We start from the raw sequence: 27,464 nt of genomic DNA on the forward strand, positions 1-27,464 counted from the left end.
TGTTGATGTGACAGAGGGCTGTCCACAGCTCTCTCACCTTCTTTTGTAAACAACAACAAAACAACGGCTGATCCCTGTGGACTTCTGTTGGCGTGGAAGTGTTTAATCTTAAATTCCTGTGCTGTGTCATCTGTCAAAGGAACTGAATTGGATGGGAGAACATTTTCCTCACATGGACGACGACGGTCATCTTCACAGGACGCAGATAAACGCTTCAACCGATGACGTAACTAAAGAATGATGCGACTGTCAAACTCCTGAAACAAATCCCATGTTTTGATTCTGTGTGAAGACATGGGAGCTCCTCTGGGGAAGATTCGCTCACGCCGACAGACGGCAGCTGTGATGGACGTGTCTTTACGTGACAGCGGAGCAACGTTTGGCACGGAATGAAACCAACTCATAAGGAAAAATTAGACTTTTATTGTGGAAATAATGAGAAAGACTGACAGAACTAAAGAGCTTAAATGTATAATAACAAAGGGGAGGGGGCACTACGTATTTAGTTTAAGAGCAAAAATGTGAAGGGTGCAAAACGCTGATGACCTCTAAACAGAAGGATGCACTGAGCTGTTCCAGCGACAACACTGGGAGGACTGGTGGTTTACTGCCCCCTGGTGGACAGGAATGAAATGGTACACAGAGCTCTTGAGCGTGACGCTCTTCTCCGTCTCAAGACTTCTTGTACTCGATTCTCTCCACTTTGACGTCATCCCCGATCAGCTGATAAACGTAGGTCACCACTGTGGACGCCTGGATGTCCATTAATACGAAAGACGGGATGATGTTCCTGTTGGGAGAGAACACACGACTGTCAAACAAAACGGTTTGGGCCAAGACGTCCGTCCAGCGGGCAAGTCACACAACGACGGTCCCCCAAAAAACAACAGGCGGCAAACACAGAGACGTCTGTTCTGTCACGACCTCATCACTGCACAGACCGCTCACACCTTCAGGTGAGGTCACCTGAGGTCCTGCAGCTGCTGGCAGGACATTCACAGCTGGGTCTGGTCTACCTGCGTTCCTGTCCATGGTTGTCTTGTTTCTGCTCTCAAACATGGAGGTGAACAGCCTTCTGAATGAAGGTTCCACCATCAGCCATGACAGTTTTCTCTAAAAAAAAAAGCTCTCTGGGGGCAAACTGTTGCAGCTTCCAGCGTCCCACACGGACTCCTACCGTTCCAGTGCGTTGTAGGCTCCGGTGGCAGAACCTGGGTTGATGTAGAACTTGTTTTCATTCTCGAAGGCCTCAAACTTGTGCGTGTGCCCAGAGATGAGGATGTCCACGTCCAGCTGTCTCTGGAGCAGAGCCAGGCTGGCCATGTCGCCCCACGGGATCACCTGGTGGCCGTGGATCAGGCCGATCTTGAACTGGCCCACCGTGACCACCTTCTGCTCTGGGTAGTTGAGGTTCTGAGGGAGGAGGGAAAACGAGACTTCAGCGCGTTTCTGAGCCCCAACAGGACGACAAAGACCAGGTCTGTCATCTGCATCTGGTGTCTCAACCAAGTGAAAACCTTCAACGGCGACAACGACAAATGCGTCGCCCACACCAGTTATGATCTGCCCACATTCTGGAACCAGAACCGTTCAGATCCAGGCATCCGTTCACTTTAAGTTCACTATCCATCTCTTTTTTTTTTATTACCAAAAGCTTTCTAGAAGAAAACGTCATTCAAACTGGATAAATGGGAAACTTTTCACAGTAAAATTATGAACATAAAAGTAGTTGGGATTTTTTTTTTTTGGCCTGAAAAAGTAAAAAAGTATGTAAAAAAATTGTTTTCAATTAAAAAAAAAATTCTGTAGATTTTACGAGTAAATTTTGTCCAAAAAAAAAACAATTCCACAGTCTATCCTTCCGCTCGCTGTTTCTGAATCATTTTTGGGCCAGGGTTCACATTTCCTTGTTAAAAATCACACGACGCGCCTCCAACCGAAAATTAAGGAACAAGGAACTGTATTACCAATATTCAGTCGTCCTTATCAAAGTGTCTAATAGGAATCATATTCCCATCTGCTCGCTGTGAAACCAGGGCCTGTTTGAATTTCCCGTTGTACATGAATGCACCACACTGAGATGCAGCAGACGGACCTCATCAAAGTCTCCCCGGACGATGTGGACGTCCCCGGCCAGCGTCTTCAGGTAGTCGTAGCTCTCCTTGGTGCAGAGGTTTCCCGTGCAGAGGATGTGCTGGATCTTTCCTGGAACCAGCAGCTTCTTGAACTTTGCGGGCAGCGTGTTGCAGCGGTGGGGAATGTGCAGGTCACCTAAAACCAGGACCAACTGCCGGCACGGCACAGACACGGGGGCAGGTTATTCAGAGGCAGCACGGCGCCCCCCGTTAGTCACTTCAGCATCCAGATGCCCCCATTCCCGTTATTGCACCGAGTCACCAGAACAGCACGGAGGGATTTTGGTGACATTATTCCTAATGCTTCTTTTTTTTGTTTTTGTTTTAATTTAGTGGCGCTTCTCCTACAGCAGAAACGTGATGTGAAGAGTCAAAGCGGAGGAAATCCTGCAAATCTTTCTCCTAACTTTTTTTCTTTTCTTCCACAGCTCTGTTCCTACAAATGTCCGTCTAGGCGTCATATCTATCCGGCCGGGCAGAAAACGCGATCACTCATTTCTCCTCCGTGATCACATTCACAGCAGACGATGGGATACATAATCGGAGTCGCTCTAGATCCAATGAAAACGGGATGAGCTCATTCCTTCCTGTGCTCCGTGATGCTCACCTGAGGTCTTCCTTCCAGAAAACCTTGCAGGTTCCGTCTACGCCCTTGATTCAGGAGAGATGGGATTAAAGCCGGCATAAACCAACCTTAATCCGGCCAGGCGGAAAACGCCATTATTCATTCCTCCTTCATGATCAACAACTGTTAGTTCTGTGATTTGAAAAGGACGCCACATACACGACATTATTGGATCCGAGTCTCTGGTCTCAGTGCCACGTCGCCTCGATTTAGCGTGAAAAGGTTTGTCAAAATGAAAAACTTGCGTAGCGGCGAGCGATCACAAGCGTTCTGGATGCAGAAGCCTGAAATTCCACACGTGTTTCCATAGACTATCATTGGCCGCCTGAACGCCAGTCGACGCAGCCGGTGTGAACGCACCATCACTGTTTTGAGCGTAAAATTTAAAAAAAATGTTGTGTGCTCAGAAACTACATCAGAAACTTAAAAATACGTGCAGAAAAAACAACAGAGCAGAAGAGCCAGCCAATCACACACACCGACATGAGGCTTGATGCTTATTGGTCAGAAATTCTCCCGTCAGGTCTGTGCGTGATTTGAAGAATTTCTGACCAATCAGCATCGACCTCCGTTTCAATGTCTGTGATTGGGCAGCTTCTGTGGCGCATTTGTAACGTCCGTCTCTGTTCTAGGCACAGAAAAGAGAAAATGTCTCTCCAGTGGAAACAGTTTTGATATTTTTGATTTTTCAAGTGCAAAATTATCTTTAGAGCACAAAACATTTTTAAGGTTTTAGGGTAAAAACATTGAGAGTTGTGCTTGAAATAATGGTACAAAAATCCCTCCACAGAAACAGCAGACTCCCTGAGTCAAGCAGATCATCAGACTTTCATCTACCGCACTCATACAGGTGAGTGTAAAAACACCGGCCTCCGCGCGTCTGGAATCCAACTGGCCTGTGAAGGTGACACCACTAAACGGGATGCAGACAGTTGGATTTCAGAGCTTCTTCTGGGTTTTAGTAAGAAGTGTCAATAAAAAGGGAAAACTCGGTCCAAAGAAAAGGCCAAAGGCCTCCCAGGACCACCTCCCCCAGATACCGAGCACGATGACCAACAACACATAAGCATTTAGTGTCAGCAGTGAAAAGTAGAACCGTCTGACATCGTTTTGTAACTTTATAGCAATAGTGATGGTTCTGAAGGGTTTTCAATACACCTCATCTTTGGTAGCCTTATTTATAAATGTCAGAATGGCAGAAATATCAGAGCCTGCAGGGTTGAAATAAAACTGGTCCAACTATTTCCCATCAAACCTTTCCTTTGCTGGTGTTAGTGTTTTATGATCGGCATGAAGCGAGAGGTTTAGCACGGCAAAAGAAGACCTGCAGTTGCAGCGCCACCCTGTCAGACAGGCAGGTGGAGCGGCGGGCGGAGGAGCGGCAAAAACTGCCCACTTACCCGGTGACTGGCCTGGTTGGTGGAGGGAAAGGTGTGGAAGGCGTGGAGAATGGGTGAGAAAGGGCAGAAAGTAGAATGTGCATGTGGATAAGGACACCGTGTGAGATCATAAATGTGGGGGTAAATAACACAAAAAGAGGGGTGGGTGGAGGGGAAAGGTTGGGACAAGAAGGCAAAAACTGAAATTAGAATTAAAGGTAAACGGACAGAAATTAATCATTCAAAAACATACAGCAAAACAAACAAACAAAAAAAAACGTGGCAAAATCAGTTAATGGTGGAAAGTTAGTGAAATTACAAGCAAGAACTTGGATGAAAAGGCAAAAATCATCATGTGCTAAAAGCATGAAGGACGAGCTCAGTTTGCTTTTTGACAAATAAACATCGATTAGTGTCAAGAACACAGACGAATGAATGACTTACAGAGTTCCTGCTGTCACCGTATTAACCTGAATGCTTTAATTTATTCACAAACGAGAGTCCAGAACAACTTTTGGCTGCTAGCTTATCAGGCTAATTTGTTTCAGAAACAAACAAACAAACAAACGATGTGGGTCAAACCAAAATATCAAAGAGGCGGGGGGGAATGAAAGGCTGGTTCTAAAAAGGAAGTCAGTGGCTGCAGCTTGAAGAATTGTCATTTTGGAGACTAAACTGCCCGGCTGTCATGTGATCGTTGATCCATCTTGAAAGAGTCTCACACACCCTAAAAGCTCGACTGTGGACACCTTGAAAACACGGCGCGTGCCTCATAGTTTTTGAATCACGCGGGATCAATATATATACATTAAAATCCATAATTTTGCTGGAAATGCGGCAAATGGAGGCCCTTTCGCCATTTCATACTCACCATTTTCTCTGTTGCTGTTTGCTGCCTGGTGGAGGAAGCAGCTTGGCACGTACAGCGTCGTGACGTCAGATTATGGGCGCAAGATCCTATCAAGTGGCACTTTTAAGTTCCGTAACCCTTTCAAAATAAAACATACAGATGGCAACTCCAGCACAGGCGTTAGATTTGAAAAAAAAAAAACGTGGGTTAAGCATCCGAAAATGTTAGAATGTGTAAGATTAACATTCAATACACGCTGACCAATATCAAGTACTTAAAGCTTTGCTTTTTTTGAATAAAACTCAAAACCAAAATTCCCATTTTTTTTCGGTTGAAACATTTGGAACAGTTTTATGCTAATGCAGATCAATTCTGCCTCACAAACTGCAGCTTTGCCTGTGTTAAAGTGTCCACAGTCCAACATGCTGACATTTATTACAGGCTTCTTCATGCTTATTTCATCATAATTGTAAACAGAAAAAAAGGGGAAATGCCTAGTTTGCTTGACTGAGAATGCTGGGTTTATTTCCTTTTTCAAGTATAAACCCTGTTACAGTGAAACTTGATTTAAAATTCCTTAAAAAATAATTGCTGAAGTAAATGTAAATTGTTACCCTACTTAATTTTTCTATTCACAGACTACAAAACTAACAACGACAGCAACAACAATAATAATACCATTACCATTGGTAATCAAATATGTGGCCTGATTTTATGATTAATAGAGTGACTTCGGGCTTTTATTTCATAGGGAAAACTACAGCCGGAAGTTGCAGATGTCGCTGTGCCTGCTAACTCCACAGCGGTCAGTAAATGCGTCGCGCGTAGCTTCATTTCTCAGAACATTCGAGAGGTATGTCTTAAATGACTTCTCAACATTTTCACGGGCTTGTGTTAGAGTGGATTTCTCTTGTGTAAACGTATTTCTACAGGCGAAGATGTCGTTTGAAAACCGATTTGAACGATCAATCGGACGATTTTCGTTAACACCGTCGAGTGTTTTTTTAAGCTAGCTAACGGTGCTAGTTAAAGTGACGTCACTTTAGTGCATTACCTTGATTATTCCGTCAAGTCTTTGTAGTAGCTGTTATTTTACTTGATATTAAAAGTATTTTTTGGTAGTTCTCAGCCTTAAGTTTTGAACATCTACAAAAATACTTCCACGGTGTTGGTTAACCGAACACGCGTGGGTTCAGGTTGGCCGTTGAAACGGTAGCAGCGCCTGAAATGGTCTTTATTTACCGTAGATGTCGTTCTGGACTTGATTTCGAAGGATCTATCTGTGTGTCACCTGTATACGTGACGGCTGACCTGGCAACCATGACGCCTGTCACACCTGCTGATGCTTCCTCCCGCAGGTTCTCGCTCCGCTAGGGCGTTCCAGAAAAAGCCGCCTGTCTGTGTCTCCGAGACCCGCTGTGTCCTGACGCTTCCAGTGGTCAACGGGGGCATCTTTACAGGCATAATACCATCAACGGAGCCTGCTTCAGTCAATACACCACAAGCTATCGACCACCGTTCACTGCGGCAATAGGACGAGCAGCGTTGTGTTTATGTCTTTGTTTTGCGAAAACGGTAAGTCACGACCTCATTTTTCCCCCCTTGCTTCTTATCGGACCGACTGTGAGCTCCATCTTAAAAATCTACCGTTCTTGTGTTTTTAATTATTAAGCACTAGGCTACATTTTCTGTGCCGCTGGATCAAAATGGCGTCTCCCAGCCTCGTCACTCGTGTGCAGTGGTCCGCTGGATGACGCACTCTGCGCAAAGCTGGCTGCTAAGCTAGTTAGCATGTCTGGTAAACAGTGTCAGCCTGCCAGAAAGTGTTCGCCTACAGGTCCGAGCGGCTCTGTTTGGGAGGCACTGCGTTGTTTGTGGGTTTAGTTGGAAATATGGCTGTCGGCGGAGCTGCGGCAGTCACCATCAGGAGGGGAACAGCGAGGCCTCATGGCTTTGACCTCCTCTCAAAGAGCAGGCCTTACATGAGCAAAGCCAGAGGCCCCAGGAAAAGGACAAAAGACTGCAACAAAACAACTTTTGTGTGCATGCGGACACAAAGGGGGGCTAAATCATTCCATTCTGTGGCGGGTTATCCAGTTAGGCCGAAGCTATCACGGGTTTAACTCGGTCTAACCTAAAGTTCTCCCATTGGTTGCCTCAAAAACCTGTGAACGTTTCTTTCTACATGAGTTCATGGCATGTTTTTGAGAAGGCCCTCTGAAAAACTCCAGTTCTTGTTCTGATTCTAAATTCATAGTCCATGCAGGTTGGTGGAAGCTGCTTTGTGCTGCGGGCTTTATTAAAAACGGATGTTTGTCCCTCTCTCCTTTCAGAGCTGTTGCGCAGCAGTTGGAACCTGTGTGGAGGAAGTCTAGCCTTCAAGCAAGGAGCTTGCAGCCACAGCGGCACAACATTTTTCATGTCAGAGACCGAGCGCTCTTGCAGTTGTTTATGTCATCCCCTTTTTTCCAGACAGAAGATCCCAAAAAATCCCCAACCAAGATCCTTTTACCTTACTGATAGTACTAACATTCAGCCAAAATGTCTGTCAACGTCAACCGCAGCGTGTCAGACCAGTTCTATCGGTACAAGATGCCCCGTCTGATTGCCAAGGTAACCCGATCCCGGCCGTTGTTCAAGATTCTGTCAGGTTTTTTCTAATTCTCAACTCTGAGATATGACCAGACTTTAGCTAGTAGAATTAAGACAGGATTGTTTCAATGTTGAAATTTATGAGTAATAAAGGACAAAATTTCATTCATTTTTCAGGTTGAAGGCAAAGGAAATGGAATCAAGACGGTCATTGTCAACATGGTTGATGTTGCAAAGGCTCTCAACAGGCCTCCAACATGTAAGTCACACCTTTTCTGCACTCCTGCCAGATTTCCTGTTTCCTTTTGTCAATTCTGCTGTTCTCCGCAGACCCAACCAAGTTTTTTGGTTGTGAACTTGGTGCTCAAACCCAGTTTGATACCAAAAATGATCGTTACATCGTCAATGGATCCCACGAGGCGAACAAGCTGCAGGATATGCTTGATGGGTTCATCAAAAAATTTGTGCTGTGTGCCGAGTGTGACAACCCTGAAACCGACCTGGTAAGGCTTTACTGCTTCTGCAAGTTTCAGAAGAACTGAGGCGAAAAGGAGTTCAGTTGATGCACTGTTCACCAGAAAATATGTCTGATGGTTCTTTTTTAACCTTCTATAGCAAAGTATCCATTAGTTTTTCAGAAATCAAACTAACAGCTTAGTGTGAAACTCTCAGAAAATAGTCCTGAAATATTTAGTTAACTAGTATCAGCTGTGAAGGTTCGTCTTTTCAGGATTAATTTTGAGTTTGTCTTTTTATTTTAACAGCATGTCAATCCCAAGAAGCAAACCATCGGCACTTCCTGTAAGGCCTGTGGGTACCGCGGCATGCTAGACACTCGACACAAACTCTGCACCTTCATCCTCAAAAATCCACCAGGTGAGACTTTTCCCCAAAGGGGAAGTCCGTGACTGACTAAAGCATTCAGAGGAAATGTCCTTAACACAAAAACAAAAATCCAGATTGTCTGTAATGACTCTTTTTCAAATGACAGAGAGCACCGACAGTGGATCTGCATCTGCTAAGAAAGAGAAGGAGAAGAAGAACCGCAAAAAGGACAAGGAGAACGGCTCCGGCAGTGGCGAGGCGGGAACCCAGGACAGCTTTAATGCTCCTGAAGCTGTGGTGTGTATGCTGCTTCAGACTGAAGCTGGGATATTTTACATGAAGCCAGCAGGGAAACGCCGCCTTTACTACAGCATCTCAATCCTAAAAGAAAACCATTCCAGATGATGCTGCTAGAAAATGACTGGGTTTCTTGTTGGGAAAGAAGGTTGGATCACTTGACTTCATACGGGCTGTAGATTCAGGCCTGGGATTTTAGACATCGACTCTATTCAGAACCCACTGGGAACAAGTCTGACCTCCTTCCAACCGGGCTGGAACAGTTATGCAAACTCCCAAGAACCCAGAACACCGTGTCACACAGACATTACATACATTTAAAATGTATGTAATGTCTGTGTTTCACGATACATGTGCGATGTACGTTATTCATAAGAGTTTCTTGCGTTTGTCGGTGTGCACAGATGTCCGTCGAGGGTTTGGGTCGACGGTTCTTCACATGAATTTGGTTTTGAGTTTTTTTTAAACCTTTGATCGGTTGAGAATTACAGTTTCCGCATATTTAACATAGTTTATACACAATTATGACACACATTTTAAACAATTGTGTGTGTGATTGAGTGTCTTTCCACGACCATTCCACATATGTCTAACAGACTTTTCATGGTCCGACATATAAGTTTTATATCACGGATATGGTGCACGTATAACGTTCTAGTTATGTAATTGACGCACAAATCCCTATTGAATTGCAGATAAACAGCACAGTAATCACACGGTTCGTGTTCTGTATCATTTCTGTGTTCTTTGCATGGTTTATTCCTACTTCTGTGGTTTTGAGGTGATTCCTGATCCATCTGTGAACATTTCTCGTAAAGTGAGGAGTGTTCCTCAGCGTTTCACACGTTCTTTGTCTCTGTGGAGCGAACGTCCTTCAGTCCAGCTAGAACCTCATTAAGGAGTCAGGAAGGTTTTCTCCTCCCTGACCCTCCGGTTGTTTAACGGTTGTCAACCTCCCCGTCTCATGCATCCTTCGTGATGCTCGCAGTCACTGCTTGTCATGTTGCGTCGGACTCTTGGTTTTGAAATGTAAAGGTTACAGTTTTCCTGAGAGCTTTTTCCGCCCCTCAAATCCCATTTCCTGTTCTGATTTGTCCTTCGGTCGTTGAGGATCGGGATGACGACGACGAAGACTGGGCAGAGGAGACTACAGAGGAGGCACAGAGGCGTCGTATGGAGGAGATCAGCGACCACGCCAAGAACCTGACACTGAGCGACGACCTGGAGAAACCCTTGGAGGAGAGGGTCAACCTGTTCTACAGCTTTGTGAAAGTGAGTCTGTTCGGACTGTTAGTTGGAGTAAAATCCTATTTTAAATCAATAGGATCTAAATCCTCCTTCACATGTGTAATCGTGATAACCCGGTACTGGAGGGGAGGGTATCTCAGTGCAGACATTCCAGTCTGATCTGCAGCTCTCTGACAGGTTGAAGGAGCTGAAAATGTTTGATAGAAAACTTCAAATAGAGCAGTAATGTAGAAAACTGTGATATCTTCCTTTAGCAAAAGAAGGAGAGTGGAACCATCGACGCGGCCGACAAGGAGATCTTGGCTGAAGCGGAGCGTCTGGATGTGAAGGCCATGGGCCCCCTCATCCTCAGTGAGCTGTTGTTTGACGAAAACATCCGCGACCAGATCAAGAAGTACAAACGCCACTTCCTAAGAGTGAGTCTCTGAGCAGCCCTCTACAGACGTCCAGTACGGATGGTGGAATCTGACTACTTCAGGCTGATCATGCTAGCTTTAAGATGTTGGTACAGACTCTTTGCCCCTCTCCTCTCTCACGGTTTGATCAATCTTTCCCCAGTTCTGCCATAACAACAAAAAAGCCCAGAAGTACCTGATGGGGGGCTTTGAGTGTGTGGTGAAGCTGCATCAGGTCCAGCTGCTCCCACGTGTTGCCGTCATCCTGAAAGACCTGTACGACGCTGACCTGCTGGAAGAGGACGTCATCCTGTCCTGGGCAGAGAAGGTCGGAGCTCTTCATCCACAGAATGAATGAATGAATGCTTTTATTATTGTAAATAAAACTGTAAATAATTAACTATGATAGTCTTTTACCCAAACCAAAAATTTTTCTAGATTAAATTGGCTTTTTCTTTCATTTCTTCCCATCTTGGGTGGGTGTCTTACTATAACTTCATGTTTGGTTCAAAGACTTTAATGAAGGGAACAATGTTTGCAGATTTTAGTTAATTTTACTAATCTCTTGCACCAGGTTTCCAAGAAATATGTCTCCAAGGAACTTGCCAAAGAAATTCACGCCAAGGCCGCTCCTTTTGTGAAATGGTTGAAGGAGGCAGAAGAGGAGAGCGAGGGGAGCGAAGAAGAGGAGGAGGAAGATGACGAAAATGTGGAGGTACAGTTTAAAAGCAGACGATGCCAATGGGTGGAGTTGAAAACGTGCATGAAATGAATGCAGTTTTAAGAAAGCTGAGTTTTAGCTCAGGAGTCGGTCGTTTCAATATCAAAGAGTTGAGCATTAACATCAGATGTATCCAGCCGTCCAGTTCTGATCCAGATTCCAGCTCAGACCAGGAAAACAAAGACAGGATCACTGTCCTTTTTCCTCGCTGTCACTATCAGCCTTCAGGCTTCTCCTGAAATCCTTTATTTAAACCAAACTCTACAAGAATAATAAATTACATGGAAAGTAGCTGTTTAAAGACCCACTCACATCTATTGGGTGCTGCACACGGACCCAAACTGACCGACTCGGATGTACTCGAATGTTCCCATAAACAAAAACAGTCATATTTGAGGTGGGTTACTGCTGCACACAAACAGGAATAAGACTGTCAGAGTTGCAGAGATTATTATTTATTTATTTTTATTTTTTTTTGGGCGCACCGGTACGACCATGGATTTTTAAGACGGACCATTGAAAAATCCAGTTGCACTTTAGAGCGCTGGCTCCATATTCACATCTATTTGGATCATGAAATACTCAGAAATGCAGTTAGTAGAATGTTCTTTTTCTTTATTATGTCCTCTATCGTGAGAAAAAGACTGCATTAAAAACACCCAAATCACTATTTTCATCAGAGAGGGTCTTCAAGATCGGAAATGCAACATCTCTTTAGAGCTCAAGGCTGAACTTAGTGTGATGGCAGTCTGGGGTCTGGGGTCCAGACCGGGGTAACTTCTTGCGATTTAGTTCAGCATTTCGGTCTTGTGAACCTAAAGGTACTTGTTTACCTGTTGGAGGGTTAACACTTGGTCTCCTCAGGTGGAGACGTCGGTGGGCGTCCATCGTAGTAAAGGTGACGTTCCTTAAATCTGCTGTTTTGCGTCTTCAGGTGGTGTATTCGTCCTCCGCTCGTGAGCTGAAGGTGGAGACGGTCAAACCAGAAACACCCGAGAAGGAGGAGGATGACATTGACATCGATGCAATCTAAGACGGATGTGTATGCTGATGCTGTGACTCATAACGCTCTGTATGACGTATGGAATAGTTTGCCTTTTGCTCCTTTACTACATTTCCCAGACTCCCTTCTGCTTTGTGGCATGATTTCTGTAGCGCTTTTCCTGCTGCACAGTAACTGTAATCCTGACATGTACTCAGTTGACTAAATGAAATTGCTCGGGGGTTAATCACAAGTGTTATGGGGATCATTTTGATTTGCATCTTTGTTTTCTCCTTTGTTTTGGGGAAAGGGAGGTGCTTGTTGTATTTTTCCAGTCAATAAAAATGTTTTGCTATCCACCACACTGTTGTCTTTTCTAAAGGATGACTTGATGTAAACGGTGCTGTATGTATTAGTTAATGCAGGGAAAACAGAACATCGGTTCTGAAACGCTCAGTTTTGGATCAACCTAGACTCTGGGTTCGCATAGAGAAACGCCTTGGGATTGTCAGATGCTAGGGACAGGAAGCTGGTGTTTTCACGCGGGCTTTACCTTCGTGTGCGTCATCCACACCCCTTTTGAAGTGAGTCACGAGGCAGTTTCCTCTCGGCCCGCCGAGGTTCTGGTCGGGCTCACCGGTCCAGTGGGACCGAGGTCAGTAAGTTTTCTCTGCCCGCTCAGTAAAACATGGACGTGGTGCCTTCAAGTACCGTCAGGAGCGCAGAGATTGCATTCAAGTTAAAAAACGTTTTCACATTTTTGTAAACCATTTTTCTCATCAAATTAGTTCAACTGCAACGTTTTTCTAATTAAATTAATGATTATTTTGAAGGGCGAAAAAACAAATACACCACTGACAACAGTTAAAATGCATATATTTTACTTTGTGTGCTGATTATATGTATTCCGTATTTTCACAGAAAAATGCCACTTGTAGTGGGAAATCGTGCTGAATTGGTGTTTTTTAACCCTTCGGAGATTCACGGTTTAGTTATGTCTGACGGTGCAATGGGTCCGTGAACGCATCCTAATCCAGCCCAGCCGCTCAGTAGCCATTTTGGTCCCACCTAAAACAGTCCGAACTGCTTCACTTTAGTCCGCAGGAGATGGGAGAAACAGAACAGACTGCGGGTGTTTCAGCCTTCCGGGGATTTACCTTCTCTCTGCCAAACTCCTACCAGTGACCCTATATCGGTTCTGTTTAATCCGAACTCGGTTTGCGGGAAAAGGGAAGGTTCGGCTATTTTTGTACCGACCGACACAGTCACACAGCGCCTTCGCGTTAGTTTAGTTAGCCTCACTGACTCTCATGGACACCGCTTTTCCTGTCGGGATGTGTGGATCGGACCTCACCGGCCTGCAGTGACATGTAACCACTGAAAAGCAGACCGTACCGCTCCGTAGTTTCTTCTTTTTTTTTTTTCTTTGCTCTTCCTGAGAGCTCAGGTGCTCGGCACAAACACGTCCGGTCTGCGAGAGTCGTCACGATCCATGCCGAGACCGTTTTCCGGAGAGAGCTGCAGAGCGAATTAGGGTCTGTTGGTTTTGGGAGGTCGGGCTGGCGTTTGGACATCGGAAAACAAGAGTTTTGAAGGAAGACGGCCGAGAAGATGTCAACCAAAACTCCCTTACCCACGGTCAACGAAAAGGTGACGGAAAGTGTGAGTAGACGGGCTCTTCTGGTCACGTTCAATCGGTCAACTGCCTGAAAAATGGCTGTCAGTCAAAGATACGCGGCAGCCCAATCACTTCATTTCTTTATTTTCTGACCGATGGCTTGTTTTACACCCGATGTACTACTTTGTGTTACATGGTAAACAAGCTGCCTCTCCGTCAAACACGCCCTGCCTTTAATTTATACCGGCGTGTGAGATAAAAATAACACAACACTTGGTTCTTGCATGAACTGTAAAACATCTGCCTTGTTGTGACTTTTTATTTGGTGTTTAAGCAAGCAGCTAAGGCCCAAACACGAGCTGAACTACAGTACTTTGCCTGCTGGACTGGTTCTGGCAGGCAACAGTAGTTTCCGTCCCGGACGCCAGTTGGCCTTTGCAGCTGTCAATCACGACATTTTATCCACTCAGATTTCAAAGCGAACCCTCGTAGCTCCGCCCCCTGTGACAAACAGTGCTCTCCTGCTTGAAAGGAGGTCGTCGAACTGCTGGCAACATGACTCTGTGGGCTTCCGGTTTGTGCTATCAAAATAAAAGAATATTTAATGAAACTAGTTCATAATTTTGTTGTAATTAAAAACGGGTCTTATTATTACAATCAAAGAATTCCCAGAGGATTTGTAATATTGCACATTAATGTTAAAAATTTGCGGTGCACATTTTGTTGACCGTGGCTTCTTGTGGTGTTTGCTCTTTTACAATGTATGATTTTTGTAAGTAGACCTCCTGACGCCTTGAAGAGTTACTTCAACACCTGATTGACTGACGTCTTTAAACACAACACCTCTGTTTAAACAGCCTGAGTAAATAACTGGGAGAGGAGGATTTTAGAGTAGCTAACAGCCAATCTAGTGTTTTAGTGAGAGTCCTATTGAAGCTGATTTAAAATTCAATTTTAGAGACTGCTTAGTTATCTCAGTGTCTGAACACCGCTTCTACTTTACTCAGCTGTTATTCGTTTTCCTTGTTGGATGATTTGTATTGTAGCAGTAATTGCTTTTGTAGGAATTTTGTGAGAGTTTTTTTAAGTCGTGTAAAGTTGTTACTCAGCTTCAGGAAGTCCCTCAGCAGCAGAAAAACCCTTTCCTTACATAGGATCATGTCCAGGGACAGAGGAATGGCCTGTCTGCTAAAGTATTGGACAGGATAATTATCTAACAGTTGATTTTAGTGTTAATTAATAGTGGCTCTTCTGAAAATAAAGATATAGAATCGACATCTGCATATTTCTAAGTGATTGTTTTGAGGGGGAAAGGAGGCATTTTGTGAAGCAGGCAGATTTCGAGTATCATACATCCATACATTCTGTCCTTCCCCGTATCATGTTGTCTAAGCCACTGCAGATGCCTGATGTCTGCATGTGATACGGTCCGTCTCATGACTCGTGTCAGCTGCAGCGTCTGCTGGAGTGGAGCACAAACAGCTCAGAGGGCGATAAGATGAGGTGAAACTATTGATCCTTTGTTGCTCAGTGTTCTAATGTAAAGGATGACTAGTAAAGTCCCCACTCCGATCACCTTTTGATCCGTTCTAAAGCCGATCCCAGTGCTCTCTCAATTAGGATGATCCAGTTTTCTGAAAAATCATAAAACTTGTTTTCTAGGACATCATTTTTTTTCAGAGCAGCAGGAGTTCCTCAGAAATTCACCTCTGATTTGTGGGCGGGACCGTTGGTGCAGAGTCCTGTTTGTTTATGTGCAGATTCCAGCTCAGACCAGAAAAACAAAGACATTCACCGATCTATTTGTCTGACAGTGGATGATCAGAAAGGGGCGGAGCAGGGAGAATTTGGCCCCGCCCACCGTAGTTTGTACGTTAAGACTACAACCTTTTTCAAACAACATTATTTCTTTAATCTAAATTTTCTTAATAAATGTGCTCCATCATTAGAAAAAAGCCACACGAACGTGTTAAAAACTCCATATTCATCGGAGTGGGTCTTTAATCAGGAGTATAAGCAGTTTGAAGAATATCTACAACTTCTGGTAACAGACAGGCGTTTACCTTTTAATGTGTATTTTTTTCTATGAAACGGGGATGTTCAGATCAGAATCCCAGGCTTTATTTTGAAAGGACGGCTGTTCCCTGCTTGCCTGCAGCAGGCTGAGCTTCATCAGTGCTCCTCTTCCTCTCTGTGCTTGTGGGGCTCTGGTCTGTGCGGGGCTGTGGGCATCCTCAGAGGGCAAAGTGCCGTCCTGTGGAAAACATGACGGGCTCTCAGGCCACCCGGAGACATCGCAGCCTTGTGAGTAAAACATAGGAAGGGGTTTCTCTGTGTTTGTAGAGGACGTCTTGCAGGAAGTTGTTGGATGAAACCGTTGGTTGAATGCTTTAGAGTTGGGAATGTTTTCCTCCTTGTTGGTCTGAAGTGCCGAGCGGGTCAGCACTGCATCCCAATCCCGCCACGGACGGGCTTTTCCTGCCAGCAGTGCTCAACAGTGACCTTATCCTAGTTGATATTTTTATCTCCACTGCTTTGACTGTAGCGCTCCCAAAATACTCCTGTAGTGACTTAAAGCATGTTTGTGCTGCTTAGTGGAGTTGAAGTGACCCTATTGTGGTTAATGGTGTCTTCAGGAATGTTAGATTATGGCAAACAGACATCCAGAGTCTCCGAACATTCAGAGTTAACAGATCTGTTGGAATAACTTCAGCGAGCTGTCCATTGTCTCTCCCTTTCTCTGCATTTGTGTTTGTGTGAAGGGTGAATGGGGCAGTTAGGCTCGGGGGTGGAGTCGAGAGCACCACCGCTGTGAACGAGGCGGCAGCCGGGCCGTCGATACTCGGGCCACGCCGAGTATCCGTCCCTTTTTGTCAAAAAATCAATCTTTGTTTGGCTGTTCTGTCAGCACATCATCACAGCCGAGAGCTTCTTCTCTGGGTTTTAGATAAAGGTGCAGGTCGGAGGTCACTGGTTTGATTCCCCCGCTGCATTCCTCGACCTCCTCTCCATTTCATCCTCAGTTTATTTGCAGCCTGAAGTTAGGATGAGAGGGAATGATGCTGTGATGCAGAAGACGGCCTGAATCTTTATTAGCAACAGTGACAGAACAATGGAGCTCCTTTCAGAGTTCACGTCTGTGTTGACTGTAGTTTGGAGGTCATGTGACTCAGTTCCTGTAGTGTTGGAAGCTCCTGGAGAACATGGAAACGTTGGAAAACTACGTCTGATGGAACAGATGCGTGTTTTTTTAATGACGTGCTCAGAGGTGAAAACGTCATTGATGTCATCTAAAGAGCTGTGGATTGATTGGCAGCTTTCCTGTTTTTAACAGTGTTAATTAAAAATTTCTAATAACTTTCTTTTTTTAAAGCCAAGAAATGTAATGGATGCTGGGAAATGAGTCGGTCAGACATCTGTGGATGCTGGAAGAAGAGCAGAATGAATGTTTGTGGTGGTTTTAATGGAGGGGAATGGGTCACAGCTGACGCACGGAGACGCTCTAACAGGATGTCCTCTCTGCAGCACACCTCGCACAGCAACGGCCGCTCGGACCTCGGCACGCGCTCCAGCCGGACCGGCGTTCGAACCCGCAGCTCCGACGAGTCGCAGCCACCCCACGTCGGAAACTACCGCCTGCTCAAAACCATCGGCAAGGGCAACTTCGCCAAAGTCAAACTGGCCCGGCACATCCTCACAGGCAGGGAGGTGAGTTTCCCAGACCGGGAGCTTCTGCAGAAAGTTGACATGACGCGGTGTTTAGATTCAGGGTCATGCTTTAAGTATGTGCAGCACAGCAGTCCGTCCACTCTCCCCTAAGCACGTACAGGCCACACAGCTGCGCTGAACACACCTGCACAGGTGAATGTGTTCAAGTCTCATTGCACAAGTGCCTCTGCAGGTCTTGCTGCAAGCATGCGTACAGGCCGTTCTCAGAGCTAATAGGCTGAGGTTTGGGGGGGGGGGGGGGGGGGGGTGATGGTGTGGCGGTTATGACCCTCGTTCGTTCACGAGCCTGTTGGTTCTGTTGAAGTGTGGGGTCACAGAAGGAGAGGGGCTTCTGTCTTCTGGAGGATTTCAAACCACTGCCCCCCACCACCACCACGACCACATGTAGAGCTTCACGTCCTGCTGGTTCTGCCCGGTAAAATGGGGGGGTGAACAGGCTGTAAAGCAGGCTGTGGCCCTTTGACCCGTGTCCCTTACGTCTCCATGGTTAGATCTTCAGCCTCTTGGCTCGCCTCTGGATTTCTGTGGTGAGCGTTGGGCTTCCTCTGCATTTGTCATACCATGTTTTTCTTCCCCAGGTGGCAATTAAGATCATAGACAAGACTCAGCTGAACCCCAACAGCCTACAGAAGGTAATTATCATTCTTCTTTTCTCCTGCTGAACGGTTACTCTGTGGCAGAAGTAATTGACTCGAAGAAGTAAAGAGTAAAGTAAAAGACGTGCAGCAGATGAAGTCATAATGACTGGAACTACAGGAAACCGAATGTGTCTTCCTCTGCAGACGACGCATGTATACTTCCTGTAAACTGTTGCATTGTGGGTCTTTTTGCACTGTCAATGCTTAATCAGGTTCAGATGTTTTCCCTCTGAAATGATGCTTTTGTTGACATTTTTCCAAACCGGTGATGGAATAGAAAATCAGTTTTCCTCCTTCCACTTTTTGACTCTGTCATCAGTTTTCAAACTGGCATTAGCTCCGTTTCTATTGGCCGTGAAATTGCGCGAATTGTATTTGCGATAATAAATTTGCCTTTTGGAAACATGACTATTTAGAAAAAAACTCGCAGTTATCAGAAAAAATAACGTTTTAGCGCCTGGTGGTTTTTGAGGTGTATTCAAATAAACACATTTCACTAAACTACAATGGAAACACTTTTCAAATGAAATGAGTCATGTGACCAACAACCGGATGGTGATGCCCTTATTGTGTCACAGCTCATCAGAAGTGGAGCGTGTCATGTGGAATTGTTGGATCCACGGCTCTTCTGGAAAATCACCAACCACCATTTCCCAAAATGGCTTCATCCGTAGCCCCTCCCACATGTAAGGAGCTCGCCGCTCCACGACCTGAAGAAGACGCCGACGTCTCCTTTGATAGATGATGATGAGCGCTAGTGCCGTGGTAGAAATGTGAATGGATCTGCTGTCAATCAAAGTATTGGTCACATCCGTGTTTCTGAATGACTTATGGGGGGAGTCAGTTTGTGTTTATTGACATAATTAGGATTTAATTAAAACTCTGTCATTGTGGGGTTTTTTTGTACATTTCTTGAAGTTCACTAATAATTGCGTATATGTGTGATGGAAACGCAGCTACTGTGACTTTCATTTCTTTTGTTCAGGAAGTGACTCTGCCTTTTCAAATGCAAGTCTCGGCTTCAGCCCCCCTATGGGGGAGTGGGCTGGCGGGGGTTTGGCCCGGCTGTCCTTGGGTTAGTCTGGGCCGCTTGGTCCTGGTCTCTGCAGCTTTGGAGGCTCTTTGGTGGGTGGGTGGGTGGGTGGGACGGACGGACAGGTAGAGCCGGGTCCGGCTGCTCGCCTCCTCTCAGCAGCCAGCCCGTGGTTTTCCATCAGTTTTTCCACAGCTCCATTGATTTGTGGCCCACGTTGGGGGGGGGGGGGGGGGGGGGGGGGGTTTGGCCCTCTGGCACTGGCTGTGACCCGGCGTTGACAGGAAAAACACGAGTCATGTCAGAGAGGGAAAAGCGCCGGGCCTTTTGTTGTTGAAGCTCGCTGTCTTTAGGTTAGGGTTTGTCAGACCAAACGCTTTTGCTTCAGATTTCCTGTCATGTTTATTTTAAGGAGTTGGAGCTTTGAAGCTGTGACGTTCTCTGGATTCAGAAACACGGAAACGTTTCTGCTGGTCTCACCTTTCCAGAAATACACTCCCTCCATTCTATTTTAGTTGAGGACTCTTCATCTTCATTTTTTAACAGGCCTGTAATGAATATTAATGGAGGATCATATTTTAAGGGCGTTTTTTGATGTCAAACCTTATGATTTGGGGGGGGGCGGTGCGGTGCATCTGTTCCATCCAGGTGATGTTTGGGTAAACTGGCATGAGCAGTCGTTTCCGAAAATCCTGACCAACATTAGTGATTTGGAGTTTGCAAAAGCAGAAAATGGAGCAGACGTCCTTCAGCTGTCGGCGGAGGAATGCGGCGCTGCCGTTCAGGTCCGGTCAGACCTGATCCAGTCCGCTTCAGGTTGGAGGTTAAAGGTCAGCATCCTCGTTACCCCGGAAACCTCTGCCTGAAAGAATACACCGACGTTACTACAGATGGAAATAGGTTTATCAATTTAATGAAAACACATCACGGTTTTATTTCATTGGTAAGGCATGAACTACTAAATGACTATTATGGGATGTTCAGAATAAACCACGCTGGTTGCAAAACATTTCACCTCTCACCCAAGTGGCTTCATCGGACTTTGAGTGGAGGGTTTCCCACCGGAGGTGAAGAAGCTGAACAGACCCCAGTGCATCTTGGTCCTGCATTCGTCTCTGTGTTCCAGTATTTTAGATTTTACTTCTAGTTATTGATCAAGTATCCATTTTGCAGCGTAGATGTGTTCACATGAGTGTTTCTGTCTGAATAAAACCGAGTTGATCAGAGCCGCTTCCTGTTGTGTGAAAAGCGGAGCAGCCTGAAGCCTTTTACACCTCAACACTTTCTTAGAGTATTGTGAGTAGAAATGATTGACACATGGAAGTCACAGACTGACGCACCCCCCCCCCCCCCCCCTCACTGTCTGCAGACATCCTGCTCCTGTTTACCACTTTTGTTTTTCATCTTTTCTCCTGAAGCTCTTGCTGACGATGCAGTTCAACTGTTAAAGTCATGATTCAGAAAACGGATTCAACAAAACGTCGTCTTTGTCCCCGTGTCAGAGAAGACGTTTGTCTCCTCTGTTTCACTGACCAGAAACAGAAGATCTTCAAGCTGTAGAAATGTGTTCACTAGACCTGCACAATATACCGCAAATTTATCGTTATCGCAACATCAAGCTGTGCAATATGCATACCGCAAAAGATGTCAAAAATCGCAATAAATGGTTACCTTAAGTGTGCTAAAACAAACTCACGGCAGCTTGAAATATTGAACAATTGAAATAAATCCCTTTGTGCATTTAACCAATCGGAAGGACCTGTTTACGTTGTTGATCAATCAGATGAGCCCTTTTATGTTTGATGTTTGCCTCCTACGTCGACAAGGGTCATTTGGAGTATAATTTTTAAACTGTTGCAGTGAAATGTCTTTGGTTGTTTCGCTATTTGTTTATATACTGCAAATTATATCGTTATCGCAATATTAATCACCAATATCGCATATCACGAGTTTTCCTCATATCGTGCAGCCCTAGTGTTCACCTTTCCAAACAGACGTCCGGATCCCTGAAAGGCTCTGCGCCTGAGGAACCATTTTTACAAGAACCCGGATGAACGCTGAGCTAGAACATGCCAGCCATCATGGATCTAAACATGCAAACTGTTTCTGAATGCGGCTCAGAAGACTGAAAAAGTGTTCCTGTGACACCAGAGCTGACGTTCAGACTGCGTTTCTGCTGGTTCCCCTCAGATCAGCTTTGACCACCCATGAAGCTCAGTGGGGAACTTCACATGTGACCCATCAGCCATATCTCTATCGACTTGTGTAACAAAGTGTGTCGTGTCAGCCCGGCGTGCAGAGTGTTGGTCTGAAAGCAGCGCCCGCTGTTTGTTGCCATCTGTTTGCCCCTCGGGGTGACTCCAGCTGAGCAGACTGTGGGGCAGAAGGGGGGGTCCTGGGGGTTTGAGGGGGCGATGGCGTTTGTGATGGCGTCTCTGGGATCGGTCCCTGCTCAGAGACAGAATTCGGACGCACAAGCAGCAGTCTGACCAATGAAGAGACCCGCTGCTTTAGGTGTGAAGAAAACGAAAGGTTTGCTCTCGAAGTCGGAAGAAACTACCGGAATTATTAGGATGAGTAAAAAAAAAAAAAAAGGAAATTCTGTACCTGTGAACCGTTTTCAGACAAAACGGTCAAATGCACTTTGGAGCTCTGCAATCACATTACGCTGATTGTGCTGGTAAATGTGGGAGCTAGACACGGACAATGATTTATTGGCTCAGGATGTTCCAGCTGAGGAGAGATTCCAGTGTTGCCTGTAAACCCGCTGCTCCTGGAACCGGACTGGGAAAAGAACTTCACTCTGTGGTTGATGAACACTTGAACCTAATCAAGTGCGGTGGAGAGGTTTTGGCTTTCTCTGCTGTCTCTAAGTAGCTGCATGTCGTGGTTGAAGAGGTCTCTGAAGGCCGTTTCCACGGGTCAGGGTGGAGGGAGTTTCCCGAAGGGTTGAGCTGTGACATCATCACCAAAAGTGCTCAACATGAACATGTTTTTGGATCAAATTAAGGAGTCTAAACGTCTGCATATATGGTAACCAAAAACTGCATTTTTTTTCAGTGCTGTTTTGCATGCTTTGAAACCTGGCACTGTGTTCTGGATCCTGATTGGCTGTAGACCTTGTCTGTTCCGCGCCGTGTCTCCTGTACAGAATCCGTTCAGTTTGCCAAATCTGCTTACATATTTGATCACTTGTAGATCTTTTTCATTCTATAAAACTGGACTATTTTTCTATGAAGGTTTGAACTTTGAGAGTTTAAACAGAGAAAAGTATGAAAATGTTCTTCCTTAAAACATCTGGAATTTGTCACATGTTTTACTTATCTTAATTCAATTCAATTCAATTTTATTTGTATAGCCCAAAATCACAACAACAGTCGTCTCGATGGGCTTCGAAGTAAAACATGAACTCAAAAGGATCACGAATACAAAGAGTTCAATAGAAAAATACTAAAATGAACTAACAAACTGACTAAGCTATACTGGCATCCCTGCCCTTAGACCCCCCTTCGCGGTAAGGAAAAACTCCCAAAAAAAACGGATTCCGGAAAAAACGAAGAAACCTCAGGGGTGCCCACATGAAGGAGGGATCCTCCCCCAGGACGGACAGGCGATTTACCAGAAATCTTAGAGAAGAATTAACTTATCTAAATCTACAACTACATATATAAAAGTCCAGCAGACGAGCTTCATCCAGCCATCTTAGAGCATGAACGTATATCTATATAGTTCCACCTTGTTTTAAAGGGTCTAAATCCTGCTGTTCTGAAGCCTTTTCTAGTAAACTACATCCACACATATGATCATATATGACGTTTTGGCACACTAAAGAACATTTTTTAAAATAACGAGTTGTTTTCAGCTCCTACCTGGAACTAAGAGGACTCGATCTCTGAGGCTCCGCCTTTCTCTCCTTGTGGGTGCCGCCCATTTCATGACATCATCCTAGAGTGGGCCTCAGCATCGTGTCTGAGTTTGAACACGACGTTGAAAACAAAACAATGAAACTTTTGCAAAGATTGGACATTCATATAAATAAAAGCGTTTAGCCGATCACCACTAGCTTCACTGAGTAGGTGGGTGTGTCTGTTAGCCTGGGGGCGGGACTTACAGCATAGACTCTTCTTGGAAGGGGCTGTTCCTCACTTTGTGATGTCACAATGTGAGAACCCACTTGTTTCTGTGGATTGAGAGGGGCTGGTGCTCAGAGAGACAGTTTTTGGAGGAATACTCAGAGATGAATGGATCAAAATACCACTTTCGGGTTGTTTTTAGTGAGAAATGAACATTAAAAGACACCTAACAGCTCAAAACGACGATTGTGTGTGTTCTTGACCCTTTAAGGACCGAAGGACTTTAGTCACATTCACAATCTGATGGCGACTCCGCTAGCAAACACTGGCACCAACCTATAACCACCAGGAGCATTGGGGGGGGTTCAGTGTCTTGCTCAAAGACACACGGGCGGGTGATTGTGGAACTAATCCTGGAGTCTTCTGACCAGAGGTCGACCGCTCTACCTCAGCACCATTGACATTTGTCTCTGACATTGGCCGTGTGATGTTGGTTTAAAATCCTTTCTGCTGCTCTGACACTAAACTGATGCAGCTGTAATTACTTCTTCCACCATTTTTAAAAAAAACTTTTCATTAATGGGTTGAGAAAAGCGGGAGCTCAGAAGCCTGCCTCCTCCTCTGCTTAGGTACATTTTTAACAGTCACTGTGTAAAATGTAGAAAGCGTTTGCTGAGAGCTTGACCTGCAGTGACCTTGCTCCTGAGGTCTCTGGTGTTTTTCTGTCATTGTTCTAATATCCTGACGGAGGACAAACTGTCCTGCTAGTTTGACGTTCAGAGTGGTTTCTCTCTCTTTCAGCTCTTCAGAGAAGTCCGAATAATGAAGATCTTGAATCATCCTAATATTGGTAAGTAGTTGATTTGATTTTTAGGTCTCATTATGACAGAAATAGTGATCAATAATCCCTGAAAGCCACTCAGAACACAGAGTCAATCGAAAAGGTCGTCTGACACTCAACTTTATTTCTAGAGCGCTTTTCCTGCTACAGAGCATCTCAAAGTGCTTCCCATGATAAAATAGATATTAGTAAAATAAAAAATACTAGTTAATACTAGTAAAAATAATAATAATAAAAACCCAACACATAAACGTCCTTCCAGTACATCAAAATAAATCCAATGATTTGATTTATAAGATTAATATAATCAAATGAAAACATGTGGACAAGTAAAAACTTTGTAAAAGCTTTACTGAAAAGATGCGTTTAAGGTTTTGGTCTTAAAGCCTCCAGAGTGGATGAAGGCCTCGCGTCCTCAGGCTGTTCCACAGGCATAAATCTGATAGAAAATGAGCTTTTGACGTGAAAGACACGTCCCACCAGATGGTCTACTGAACGTTTGTGAAGGTGTGGAGAGCATCAGCAGTAACCTCCAAGACATAAACATTGTAATAATCCACCAGATCTGCTCATCAAGGAGTTGCTAATACGATGCTGTGCAATCTGGATGAGAGGAGTAGTGAATGTAAAATATACAGAATGCTGCATTTTGAGTTTCCCTCCCAAAAAGAAGAGCTTTGTTCTTTTGAAGAATGCAGGACTTTACTGATGCTGGATGGTCAGCTGCTCTTTTCACGTCATGTTCCAGACATGAAAAGTCCTGAATGGAGAACTGAAAGAGAAGCAGCCTGGTGTCAGCACATCGCAGGCCTTTGCATTAAAACCTGAGCTGAAGTAAAACCGCCTTTCTGGGTTGGTTCTTTGCAGCAGAAGCTCTTACAGAGTTTTCTGGACAACATTTGATCTGACGTCTGTCTCCGAGGTTGTTCTTAAATGAAAGCGGCTTTTTCTGCTACTTCTGTTTTGTTGTTTTCCAACTCTTCCCCATGCAGTCGTCTGTAGGAAATGTCTTCCACAGAAGCAGACTGCAGGTTTAAATCATTGTTAAATGGGAAAATAGTTTTGTTATCGTGGTACACGAGCACAACGTCTGAAGCCGTAAACACCAAAATCAAGGAAACTTAGGATTCTCTCCAGACGTTTAAAAGGATGCGTAGAAGTCAGGATTGAAGATAAAAATGCATGATCTTTCTATAAATATGTGTAAAGTCAGAATACAGACGTCGGATGCCCTTTCCAGACCAGATATTGCACATGTTGGTTATGATCCAGAGCTTCTAGAGGTCTTATGTGTTTCTTAAGCAGGTTTCTCTGTGGAAAAACTCCTCGGGTGTGTTTGTGAGGTATTGGCTTCAGCCAAAGCAAAGGCTAACCGGCAGCTTCTGCAGCTCCAGCCGGCCTGCGGAAAACGGCATCAGCCTCTGTGCTGAAACTCCAACAGAATAAGAGAGCTGTGCAGGAGGGGCTGAATTCATCCACAACAGCTTCTGTAAAGCAGAAGCGTCTTTACTGGACTCCAAAAGGCTTTGGTTTCCCGCAGACATCCGGCTGCAGCGGCTGATTCTGTGAACCGCACGTCTTTGTCCTCCATCATCCCACCTCTTCTATATTTAGCAGAGCAGCTCCAAGCCGCTCCTCAGTCTCTGGCATCTGCTGCTGCTGCTGAAGGTGTTCTGGACTCCCCCACGTCCGGCCCCCGCACACAGAAACCAGCTGATGTTCCGTCTTCGTGAATGACTGCCTCTGATCTGGTTCTTCTGTTCCTTCTCTCCTCCAGTCAAACTGTTTGAGGTGATCGAAACGGACCGGACGCTCTACCTGGTCATGGAGTACGCCAGCGGAGGTGAGGCGGCGTCTGTGTCTTCTTCGTTATGGTCTCACGGTCTCCTGAAAAGATTCACGCACCTGAACCCAAACTGTGGTTTTTCTGAACAAAGCATCTCTGCTCACATTGAACCATCATCCTGAGCTTTGAAACCAACAAGCTGAGACCTTTTTCCTGAAGGAGAAACTTTTGTCTTTAGGCTGCGCGTGTTTGCTTTACATTAAAGACCGACTCTGATCGTCTCCTGATCCGTGTTCAAGCTGTTCATAGTGCTCTTTTCAAGATGGCGTTTTTTAGACTAGACCCAAAAAACCTTTGTCGTTTTCTAGGACATAGTTTCTGCAGAGCGGCAGGAGTTCATTAGAAACTCACCTCTGAGTTGTGGGCGAGACCTTTGGCACTGAGAAGGCCCACCCCCCTCCCATCATCCGTCTGTCTTCCGCTAGCTTACAGCTCCTCACGCCATCAAGCTAACATTAATGTGAGAAATGGCAGCAATATCGTAGCCATGCAACCGTCCAGTTTAGATCCAGATTCCAGCTCAGACCAGGAAAACGAGTACGGCCATGGATCTGTTTGTCTGCATCAGAAAGGGGCGGAGCTAAGAGACTGTTACCTGCTAATTGTAGCAGCTGCGTCACAAATCAGATCTTTTGAAACTGCATTTTTTCATCTGCTGCTGATTCACAACGATTTGAATAAGGAAATACTCAGAAATCCTATTTTAGTCTTATTTTTCTATAGACTCGTCCGCCATCTTCAGAAACCAAACTCTGTTTTCATTGGAGTGGGTCTGTTGGGACGATGTATAGTAAAAGTGAGTTGATGAAGAAGTGCTGCTGAGTACAGACGGTGTTTGAAAACAAAGAGGGTCATGTGATTCATGCGTGCGTTCTGCAGCCTCGGCTCGTCACGCGTCACAGAAATGCTGAAGGATTGAGTTCCAGCTTCACTTCAGCCACAAACTCCTTAAAGCAGAAACACAAACCAATGCTCGGTGTCTGTTCTCTGAACGTGTCGGAGGGAGTCGGGTTCTGATGGGTACAGGAGGGGAACCCGATTCTGCTGGGATGGCCCCGTGGCCGAATGACCCCGTACCTTCTCTGTGTCACGACATGTTGCTGGAGGACGGAAGTCTGCAGGTTTAGGGAAATCCACCTTTTTGTTAGATGTTTTTAATCCGGTCTTCCTCCTCCTCATCCTTGATCTCAGGTTCGACTCTGAATCCACGTCTTATCAGTGAATTCAGATGCATTATGGTTTGTAGCAATAGCTGAAGCTGATGTTTCCTGAGGAGCTCCTTGTTTCCATGTAGACCAGGCGTCCCAAATCCAGGCCTGGAGGGCCGGTGTCCTGCTGGTTTTCCAGGCACCCTGCCTTATCTGCTGTTGATTACCTGGATCAGGTGTGTTTAGCCAGTAAGGAGCTTCAATGGCAGGATGGTTGGAAAACCTGTAGGACACCGGCCCTCCAGGCCTGGATTTGGGCATGACCTTGATGACCTTCAGGCAGGAATGGCTCCAGCCGGCCTGTAGCTCTGCTCCCCTGCTGCTTCCCTTCCTCTGGAACAGCACTGCTGCAGTCCAGACGGGTTTCTTCAGAGCCGGTCCTTTCTGAAAGCATTCTCTGCTGCAGCAGCTCCTCTGAAGAGGAACCAA

At 45.3% G+C, this 27,464-nt stretch overlaps 3 protein-coding genes across 32 annotated transcripts in view; 2 read left to right on the plus strand and 1 right to left on the minus strand.

Annotated features, from left to right (window-relative positions):
• Positions 1 to 403: 403 nt before the first annotated feature.
• Positions 404 to 6,437, minus strand: vps29 (VPS29 retromer complex component). Of its 4 annotated transcripts, none has more exons than XM_078940883.1 (5): positions 6,301 to 6,437; positions 5,011 to 5,127; positions 2,096 to 2,287; positions 1,178 to 1,413; positions 404 to 790 (listed from the first exon to the last, which is right to left on the minus strand). In XM_078940883.1, the coding sequence occupies exons 2-5, from the start codon at positions 5,011 to 5,013 to the stop codon at positions 673 to 675; spliced, it is 549 nt and encodes a 182-aa protein (XP_078797009.1). In that variant the 5' UTR covers positions 5,014 to 5,127; positions 6,301 to 6,437; the 3' UTR covers positions 404 to 672. The 4 variants fall into 4 exon arrangements, with proteins under 4 accessions (XP_078797009.1, XP_078797008.1, XP_004082736.1 ...); XM_078940882.1 differs by having other exon boundaries at positions 6,281 to 6,355; XM_004082688.4 differs by having other exon boundaries at positions 6,232 to 6,318.
• Positions 6,348 to 12,411, plus strand: eif5 (eukaryotic translation initiation factor 5). Its single transcript, XM_004082687.5, has 11 exons — positions 6,348 to 6,564; positions 7,323 to 7,602; positions 7,759 to 7,840; positions 7,912 to 8,084; positions 8,346 to 8,457; positions 8,573 to 8,703; positions 9,814 to 9,975; positions 10,206 to 10,367; positions 10,510 to 10,674; positions 10,921 to 11,061; positions 12,002 to 12,411. Exons 2-11 carry the CDS (start codon positions 7,531 to 7,533, stop codon positions 12,098 to 12,100), a joined length of 1,299 nt encoding a protein of 432 aa, XP_004082735.1. The 5' UTR covers positions 6,348 to 6,564; positions 7,323 to 7,530; the 3' UTR covers positions 12,101 to 12,411.
• A 676-nt stretch (positions 12,412 to 13,087) lies between these two features.
• mark3a (MAP/microtubule affinity-regulating kinase 3a) overlaps positions 13,088 to 27,464 on the plus strand; it is a 30,182-nt gene continuing 15,805 nt past the window's right edge. For 21 of the 27 annotated variants that reach the window (XR_002872610.2, XR_013653199.1, XR_013653201.1 and 18 more), the window contains exons 1-5: positions 13,088 to 13,711; positions 17,193 to 17,375; positions 17,975 to 18,028; positions 23,942 to 23,990; positions 25,759 to 25,824. Coding sequence is in view for 23 of the 27 variants with exons in the window: in XM_023951472.2 (XP_023807240.1) it covers positions 13,661 to 13,711; positions 17,193 to 17,375; positions 17,975 to 18,028; positions 23,942 to 23,990; positions 25,759 to 25,824 (403 nt within the window). In the remaining 4 variants the exon portion in view is untranslated. Of the gene's footprint in view, positions 13,712 to 15,860; positions 15,972 to 17,192; positions 17,376 to 17,974; positions 18,029 to 23,941; positions 23,991 to 25,758; positions 25,825 to 27,464 lie in introns of those variants that run through there. The other 6 variants (XM_078940862.1, XM_078940864.1, XM_078940866.1 and 3 more) reach the window with 3 other exon arrangements.

The sequence above is a fragment of the Oryzias latipes genome, chromosome 22 (assembly GCF_053564925.1).
Source record: "Oryzias latipes strain Hd-rR chromosome 22, Olatipes_Hd-rR_3.1".
Lineage (NCBI taxonomy): Eukaryota > Metazoa > Chordata > Actinopteri > Beloniformes > Adrianichthyidae > Oryzias > Oryzias latipes.